This window comes from Mercurialis annua, linkage group LG7 (assembly GCF_937616625.2).
Source record: "Mercurialis annua linkage group LG7, ddMerAnnu1.2, whole genome shotgun sequence".
NCBI lineage: Eukaryota > Viridiplantae > Streptophyta > Magnoliopsida > Malpighiales > Euphorbiaceae > Mercurialis > Mercurialis annua.
The window spans coordinates 7,263,572-7,273,425 of record NC_065576.1 but is presented as its reverse complement, the minus strand read 5'-3'; the positions used below and the strand labels follow the sequence as shown (position 1 = coordinate 7,273,425).

Below are 9,854 nucleotides of genomic sequence, written 5' to 3'. Positions count from 1 at the left end.
ACTAACTATAAAAATAATATTTTTATTACAACGGACAAGAAGAGGAGAAGATTCAAATCTGAATCTCGCATACATTATTATATACAATCACTAGACTATATGCCTACATAAATATAGACTTGATACATCATTTGACCCCTAAACTATACCATTTTACTCTATGTGACCTCTAAATTAATTTCGTGTTCTATTGAACCTCTTAACTCTTTATTTTTTTGTTCTATTTAACCTCTCATTCGAAACGTGATTAAAATGACAATTTTGGACTAATTTGAAACTTGAAATACGTTTAAGGACCAAAACTAGAGGTCAAGAACAGTATCTAGAGTAAAGATATGCAGGGCGGATGTATAAGAACAAATTAAATAATGACATTAAGTACTGGTACTCTGATTCTCCTTTACAAAAGATGTTGAAGGATGGAATTAATAGTATACAAACTTTAGGGTGGTTAGCATGCAACGTATACAAAAAGGAAAAGGCAATCAGAATCATACCAGTTTACTAGCTTAGTATTTGATAACATGGTGTCTCAGCCAAAGATCATACATGACCATATGGAATGCATCATATTTGATTGGAGGCGAATTCCACTGAAAGTGCTTCTGGACCTGATATAACATGAAATTGAGAGATTGTAGTCAGTAATGACTAATGAGTGCTGTTACGGAATATAAAGTCGCTATTACAGAATATATAGTCACTATTACAGAATATATAGTCGCTGAGGGAAATCTAGCTTTAAACTAAGAACATCCTAGCCAAATAAACAAAGTTAAGCTTGGAATTAAAAGGTTTTTTTACCTCAACTAAATTCTTATGCAGTGCCACAAATTCTTCATCAGATATATCCTTGAGAGCTTGCTTGAGCCGGTAAACATCATCTTCCTTGAGTATTACAGAAAATCTTTTCCAGTCGACTATGTCATTGAATGGCAAGTCATAGTAATTGGATAGAATCACTGCAAAAAATAGTAAAAGAACAATGCCGGTTATTGACTGTCAAATTTTGAAGAAACAGCCCAAATCTCAAACAGAACAGTACTGTGCAACTCTATTCATATGCGAAGTTGACAGGTTAATGATCACTCAAATGGTGCCAGAAACTATGCAGCTTCTCCGCCATTGTTATTGTACCATTGAAACAAATGTGTAACAGATGTATGTCAGAGATGCGCATTTTTCATGCTAACTAAAGAGGAAATAAAAAAAAATGGTATGTTCACTATCAGTTATGCTCTCATGTGGCCTTCATTTATTGCTATAGCACCTACAGGAATTCAACGTTCTCATTATAGCTCAAATATATAAAAGAGAGAAATTATAAATGTAAAACAAGAGTTTCATGGCATACTGAGCATGGTGCTGCAAAAACCACCTGTCATTACTGAAGTCAAATATCATAATTGCTAACCACCAGTCAGTCAAGCATCTAAAAAGCAACCAGAAACAGGATAGCAATACTGATAATACGGCAGGTCCTTTTTTCAGAAAGGGAAAGAGCAGGAAAGAGTTGGTGGGACCGAGGCAATTACTGGGAAACTTGATGTTAACCATTAACCTCATCAGTTGAGATATAAGATACATACAGATACTTATGGTTTTCGACAATTACCTGGAACACATCCGTAATGGATTGAATCAGCTATGCGAGCACTGTTAACCTGAGAACCACCGGGGCATATGCAAAACTTAGTCCTGTAAAATCTCTTTTGATAGACAAGATGTCCAGTAGCCCTATTTATCCGGTTGTTTGAAATATCAAGTTCAGTGTCATTCTCCCAAGTGCGTGCCAAAATGACTCTAATTTTGGAGTTCCTATGACCAGCCCAAAAACCAAGTGTTGTTCTGCAAAGAATGCTTCTTGTTAAATAATGAACTCAAGAAACCATTATCCATTTAAGAAATAATTTGATCCTTAACTGCATATGAATCCTACAGTATTTACCAGAAACTGCACAGGCAGTAATTCAAGCACATAGCTATACCTCCTCTATAACAATTTTCTTAAAGAAATGGACATAGACAACCAAATTACCAGTATCAATGATGTTAAATTTATCAGAATTTACAGTCATTATTAGAAAGTAATGGTACTACTGATTACTTAAGTTGTTTAAGATAGTAATAGTATCTTAAAGATACAACTTCTATTGTAACAAAAACTTGACTTTCTTGCGAAATATTATGCGCAAACTGAAAAGGAAATTTAAGGATTGAGTAGGGATGTAGAGAACCCTCTCAAAAATGAGCAGACTCAGGTTGGAAACACAGCCAGCTTACAGGTAAATCAGAGCTCCGAACAATCACAGAAAGCTCACAAGTCAGTTTAAATTATTACCTGTTCTCTACATCGTTTCCTCCAGCTGGGAGGGCAAATGGCTGTAGTACTTGAGGAAGAGCAACATCTTTGTGAGGAATGAATCCGACATCATAACTCGGGGAGCACACAGCTCGAATTGCGTTCTTCACAAGAAATGGTACCCCTTCAGTCGCCCTCACACCAACATCATGACAGGTAACAAAGAAGTGATCTGCACCCAAGGTTCTGTTCCAATAAGGGTACTTGGCTGCTAAGCCCTCAACATAATTCTGAACAATTATGGTCATATTCTCGTAAGACGTTCCCTAGACACAACAAAACAAAGCATCATATACCATTATTGAAAGGACCTCTGTTTTAGAGTAGAGAAACTCAATCTATCAATCGAAACAAACAACACCAATATATACTCTTCTCGGTATAGTATCTAATTCGTCATTATCATGCACTTCACAGATAACGAACTAATCCCTTCTCTCGATTAATTAATCCAAAAGAATTCAATTCAAACAAATTAAACTCGAGATTTATAATAACATTATCATCATATGATCATTACATTATCCTACAATATGCATAACATTATCATATCATTGTTTTCAGAATGTACCTTGCCGCGCATCTTATGGCAAGAAATAGGAATGAAAAACAAGTGAGCCTGATCCGGATCGTCAGTTCGAAACCGACTCTCGCGAATATTCTGGAAAAAATAACCCTCACTAGCATATTTACCAGTCAATTTCCTAGGCGTTTGATAAAAAGTTTTCGGATCTCCGTCAGGATATATATAAACCTTGAACTTCCGCTCCATTTCCTCATAGTTCAGTTTAAATATCTTCCCTGAATGATACAGATCCGATGATACCACTTCATCTACAGTATTGTCAGTGGCGGAATCAACGACGGAACCGGCAGGGACACGTGGAGGAGAAATGGAAGAGGAAGGGGATGAGAAGTGGAGAGAATTAATTGAGAGGTAAGTGAAGGAAATTAGGGTTAAGATAGCGAGAGTGAGAAGTGAGCCTTTTAGTGAACACATGTATAGTTGTTGAACTTGGAGTTTTCCGGCGATCATCGCCGGCGGCATTTAGGGATGGGCGACTGAGAAAAGAAGCGTGGTTTTTGCTTATCAGTACTGTTTCTGTCTGTATGAGTGTAACTAATTAAAACGAGTCAAAGTAAGTGCGATTTTGAGCTCGTTGTGTATGATTAGCCCCCTGTCTTTTGCATCTATGAAACCCTTTGATATTTAAAAATGATTACTAAACCACCTGATCTTTGTGCCGGAACTCGCTAAATCCCTCGAGTCCAAAAATCTGTGATTTTTTTCAAAAATGGTGATGTGGCAACGAATTTTTCATGTCATACCTAATAAAAACCTGCACCCGCGTCAAATGTCAGCCGACACTCATCACAAACCAAAAAATACTCCAGAATTCAATTAAAAAAATAAAACTTAAAAAAACCTAACCTAGTCAAACTCAACCAAACCACTCCACCTCTAACCGCCACCTTTTTTCCGGCCACAACCACCGGCCCTTCTGTCGCCGTCTCCATGGTCGGAATTTTTTTTCTAGCCGTCTCTGTTCTTGAAAGAACAGATCGGGTGGTGCTGTTCCTTGATGAAGGGGATGGCCGGCCCGAAAAAAAAATTGGCCGTGGAGGCGGCGGCGGGAGGGTGGTGGTAGCCGGAGAGCAGTGGCCGGAGAACGGTGGGATGGTGGGCGGTGGTTAGAGGCAAACTAGTGTGATTAGGTTTAATTGGGTTAGATTTGATTAGGTTGTGTTGTTATAATTTTTAATTAAATTTTTGGGGAGTTTTTTGGAATTTTTGGTAATGTGTCAGCTAACACCTGATATGGGACAAATTTTTGTGCTGAAATTTAAAAATCGCTGCCACGTCACCCATTAAAAAAAAAAATGGCAATTTTTGAGCTCAGAAGGTTTAGCAAGCACCGCCACAAAAATTAGAGGGTTTAGTGATTGTTTTTAAAAATTAGGGGGTTTAGTGATCACAATTCAGAGATAATGGGGTGATTATTAGCCGTATGATTATGATGAATTACAATTTTTAATTTTTCGATTTTGGGATTTCTTATGGTTATTTTAGTTTAGTTTTTTTATTGAACTAAAGTTCTTTTATGAGTGGATTGTTTTTAACATATATGACATAATTTACAGTTTTATTTTTTTTATTTGAAAATTAAATCATAGTTTTCACCTTTATTTTTATTAATATTGTAGACATTTGTTCAATTTTAGAGTCAATTAATTAAATAAGAACATTTAATTAAATATAAAATTAAATTTAGTTCTTGAATTTAATATAAATAAAAATAAAAGTTTATAATTTTATGAGATTTGATAGTTTAACAAATTCAATTTATATTTTTCTTATTTTTATTGACCATTAACCTTTTGAATTTTCCTACTTCTCTTACTTTTAAAAAATTAAATACTACAAAAATTATTTAAAAGAAACAGAAAAATGAATAAATATGTAAAAAATAAATTAAATTTATTATTAAATCTCATAAAAAATAGTAATTTTTATTTATACTTAAATTTAAATGAGTTTTAGAACTAGACAAAAATTAAATTATATGATTTAAGTTCTTTGACTTGATTAATTAATAACGGTAGGATTAATAAAAATTGAGGATTATATTATATGATATTCAAAAAAGAACTATCGATTATGACAAATATGGAAGTGTTAGAATAAGTTAGTCTTTATTTTTTTGGGTAATTGATCCTAAAGATCACTGAACTTTTGAATTTTTTCATTTCAGTCACTAAACTATTTTTTTTTTCATTTTGATCACTGAACTTTCATTTTTTTTCAATTTGGTATTTTCCGGCCAAAAATGCTTAGGTGGCAGCCGGAATTATTTTTTTTAACCTGAAAACTTGCCATATATGCATTATTTAATCTAAAAACTCATTTTAAAAGTGAAATTATGTATATGTGATAAATTATCAAAATTAAACTTGTAAAATCCGGTTGTCACACGTCAATTTCCGGATGCCACCTAAGCATTTTTGGCCTGAAATACCAAAATGAAAAAAAATGAAAGTTCAGTGATCAAAATGAAAAAAAAAATAGTTTAGTGACTGAAATGAAAAAAACTCGAAAGTTCAGTGATCTTCAGAATCAATTACCCTTATTTTTTTGGTATGAAGTTACTCTTATTTTGTTTTAGATCAAAAGAATGAATTGTATATTGTAGTGTTTTGTTTGTAAGTTTTGTGACGAAAAAATTGAGACAGAAGCATGAGTTGGTCATCCAACTGTCTCCAGATCAAGATCGAGCCACCATCACTCTGTATGGTCCCGTTGACAATGGCACTCAACTCTTTATGTGTGACAGCGGCTCGGGGGTTGGCGCTGCACTCGCTCTCGATGATCGGCCTCTAGTGCAATGTAATGACCCTCTTCTTCACTATTACGAGAATGATCAAGTATTTGGTGGTATCAAAGTTGGCAGAGCTTCTTTCTTGGTTGATTTTCAATGGACACAAATTCCTTATATTTCTAACCGTCTTCTCGAGAGCCGACTTGACCCGGGTGACCGGAATTACGAACCTCTCGAGAGTGTTTCTCCGTGGAAAATCTTTCTACAGTATGCTATTATGCTGCCCGGACTAGTGGCCAAGATTACTATTAAAATCGTAGACCACGGGGACGTGGCCTACGTCTCTGGTTCTATTTATGCTCGCCCTTGCTGTTTCCGCCTCAAATCCCACTTGTCAACAAGGCCACCCAGACGAAGGTGGATGCGGATGGGAAGATTCAGCTGAAGAGGTCAGTTGTGGCTGTTCCACCACATGCCTCTCTGGTCATTGGAGCTGATAACCTGTTTGACAACCATGGCAAGTCTGTTGCTGACCGTGCCATCACTTTCTTCATTCCGGCCCCGAAGGGGATCCATGATAAGACTATGTCCCAGCGAACAGAGTCCACTGGATATGCGCCCCTCCATGTTGAGGTCGAATGGATTTGGCATCAAGATTGACTTTTTAAACAAAGACAGTCGCGCCCAGTGCCCTAGTTCCGCCTGGTCGTGCCTTGCTCAAGCGGCTACTTCAGAAATTGTGGTCTCAGCTACTTCAGAAGGGAAAACTTGAGGGAAAACAAGAGGAATAATTTCCCATTTTCTGGTGACGTTTATCCAAACAAGGCACCAAAAATGTCAATGATTCCAGGGTTCTCATGAAGATAGCACAACAAAGAAACACTTAAAATAATTTTTTTAGACTATATAAGTCTACTACCTTTATGTTTATGTAATTTGTGTTTCTGTATTACCTATGGTTGTCATTTCTTGTGTTTCTATTTGTTTATGTTGTCTTGTTATTGTTGATTACAATGTTATGGTTTTTTAATATAAAGCTGGTACTACATTTAGATTTATTGTTAAAAAAAAAATATTGCAGTGATATAATTTTAACCATTTGTTTATGCTGACTAATTGTGATTTATTAAAATTCCCCATACTTATTTATTTTCTCACAAAATTGTGATATATTAACTATTACAAAAAGAAATAGTGGCAAATTACATTTAAACTGCAAAAGGAATAATTTTAAAATTTCAGGACTTCTTTTGTGTTAATCCCATTCCCTCCACTATAACAAAAATAACATAAAAAATTAACCTTGCCACTGTATATTTGGTAATGAATTAGTGTAAGTTACCTAATTTACCAATTACAACCTGATTTGAAAGATTTTATTTCTTCAGTCTTTCTAAGTAGACTTAACTAAAGTTGAAACAAAATTCTTCAAATTTACACTTGAAAAATTAACAAAATTGATAAAAGCAACTATTTAAATTTTTTCGAATCATTGTGCCGTTACTTTTTAACTCAGAACACCAAATGTCTGGTTTTTAGGCTGTAGCATGTACAAAAAAATACCACCAGCAACTGCAACATTGAGAGACTCATAGATTCGAGCCATAGATATACTTACAAGCTCACACTCTGTTAGAGATTTATGTGTAAGGCCATGCCCTTCATTCCCCAAAACCAAGCATATCGGCGTATCATCTAAAGAATCTGCAAATCCTTGACATAATTCTGATACGGGTGTCTGTTCGTCGTTGCTTGCCGGATGGCCAGCAAGCATTTTCATTTTGAATTCATCTTTTAGAGTTTCCAGATGATGCCAACTACCCGAGACTATAGGGACCTGAAAGGAAGCTCCACGACTAGCTTTTAGTGCCTTGTCGTTGAATGGATCACAACAGCCGGGAAGTAGAAATATACCACCCTGTTGATGCAGAGGGTACAGTTTAAGATATCTCATTTCAGGATATTGCTAAAATAAAGATTTGACTCCCAAACCTAAGAATTGAAATATGACACATGTCGAAATTAGATGGAACCATCATTGAACCTGCCTTGCACTCAGTTAAAGGTCAACAGAAGTCTGGTTTGAAGGAACAGATTGCCGGGTTTTCATACTGCAGAAATTTTCTTGCAGAATACTAGAAGTTGATGGTTAAGTTTACGGTGCTTGAACTTGTGCATCAAGATCAATTAACTTGCACTTAGCTATTTTACTCAATTAGAGACAATATTGTCTTAGATCAATTAGGGACAATACTCTCTATTATTAGGTCAATTAACTCCCAAATTAGGTCATTGCAGTCCGTGAACTCATTTATTTTTGAACAAGTGTGAGTTAATTGACCTAAAAATATAGAGTATTATCCTTGATTAATTAAAATAGCTAAAATTGAGTTAATTGACCTGACGCACCAGTTCAGGCACAGCGATGAATCTTTACACAATTCTTTTATGAAAAACTATGCTGGAACGTTTCCAAACTGTTTGTATCCTATTATACTGAAGTGGTACAGAACATCTCACTATGCTGGTACCACAATGAAAAAGACAAGATTTATAAACCTGACCGCAACTCTATGGAGATGAAGGTTTGGATCAACAAGTAAAAAACTAACAGGCCAACGATGCATGCAAAACAGAAAAAGGTATACATTTTTTAAAAAAAATTGTTAATACAGATAACAGGGGTAACAGAATAGCATGTGGAAAACCATATAAAGAAAGCTTTGAAGATAGAAAAGAAAACGTATGCATCGTGTTGCTTACCCATCTAAACGCCACAGCTGATCGTATTAATGTGCCAAGGTTACCTGGATCCTACAATAATCAAAACTTTCAAGTTAGTGATGATTCCTAAAATCATTGCAAGCAGCAGCAATCAGAAAGTTACAGCATTAAGCTTGAGTGACTCATTCGTCATATAAATCCAATTATGAGGCATCAGAAGTGCAAGGCACTTCAAATAATTAAAGTTTCTCAGAACAAGTAGTTCCAATTAGCACGTCTCATGCTTTACATTATTTACTAGAGCTCCTTCACAAATGGAATAGATCGTGCGATTAAAAAGACACCTCAACAAGAAAAAGAAACATTGGGTCAACAACAAGAACAGCTTTAGATGAGTTAGAATAACCTGAATCCCTTCGAGGACTAAAATCCGATGTGGAGCTGGAAACCATTTCCGACAATCCGCATTCTTTTGATTGTCATCTACAACAAAGTAGCTCGTCGGGAATTTCATAAGTGCCACAGCTTCAACAGCTTCCGCAGACTGCAACTGCGAAAGTCTTTTCATCACCAGAGCACTCGCGCGCAAAGTACGAGTGGAAGAACTGTCGAGCCCTTCGGGAACCTTAGCTTCCTCGGGAAGTATTAGACACTCCATTTTCACAGTCCTCTCTTTCAATGTATTCTGAAATTCACAAATGTCCCTGCAAGCAGTGGCGGACCCAGAAATTTTTTATAATGCGGACAAGATTGTACTGAAAGTTTGTAAAACGGGCAAAATTGAATTTTAAGGCGGAAAAATTTACTAAAACAGATATAAAATTATATTTCAGACCTTATAGGAGTAGTGCCGACAACAAGAGCAGAAGCGTGGGCATGGCGATAAGGGGAGCTTGAACGGAGCTTAACACAGTGCTTTATAAACGGGTTTGAAGTACTTGTAATTGAATTTAAATGGGTAGGTAGTGGAAATTTCAATTGTGCCGCCAAATTATCTGTATCTCCAATTCTTTCATTTGGTGAATTAGTAGCAGATTTTGTACTAGGGTTCCAGTTTGTGAGGTTTAGTGGTGGTGGTGGAGTTTTTGATGGTAAACAGAAAACGCAGGTGCTCTGCATTTCTTCTTTGTCGTCCCAACTCAAACTTTATAATGTCTGCCCATTTGAACTCCTTAGAAATAAATCCTTACAAGAAGAAATGGCTAAACTCGTCTCAAAGTCCATGTACTTTATTATCTTTATTCAAAAGGTCCTTATCCTTTACTTTTATGACAAGTGTGCTCACTCGCCGTTAACTACCAGATTTACACTTAAAAGATGTATTTTTATCATCTTAATAAGAACATCAATTATGTTAAGAGCTTTTTCTTCTCATTCTCCCTATCAGCGAGCAAGACAAACTTATAAAATATAATTAAGGATATCAAAATCGAAATAATGGTAGTAGGGAT

General features: G+C 35.8%; 2 protein-coding genes across 2 annotated transcripts; both read right to left on the bottom strand.

The window, feature by feature from the left end:
* Positions 1-351: 351 nt before the first annotated feature.
* Positions 352-3,531, bottom strand: LOC126657502 (probable glycosyltransferase At5g03795). Its single transcript, XM_050352199.2, has 5 exons — positions 2,934-3,531; positions 2,342-2,628; positions 1,616-1,848; positions 805-962; positions 352-611 (listed from the first exon to the last, which is right to left on the bottom strand). Exons 1-5 carry the CDS (start codon positions 3,408-3,410, stop codon positions 510-512), a joined length of 1,257 nt encoding a protein of 418 aa, XP_050208156.1. The 5' UTR covers positions 3,411-3,531; the 3' UTR covers positions 352-509.
* Positions 3,532-7,127: 3,596 nt separating this feature from the next.
* Positions 7,128-9,578, bottom strand: LOC126654695 (uncharacterized). The gene is made up of 4 exons (XM_050348639.2): positions 9,239-9,578; positions 8,810-9,107; positions 8,443-8,493; positions 7,128-7,597 (listed from the first exon to the last, which is right to left on the bottom strand). Exons 1-4 carry the CDS (start codon positions 9,520-9,522, stop codon positions 7,187-7,189), a joined length of 1,044 nt encoding a protein of 347 aa, XP_050204596.1. The 5' UTR covers positions 9,523-9,578; the 3' UTR covers positions 7,128-7,186.
* Positions 9,579-9,854: the final 276 nt, after the last annotated feature.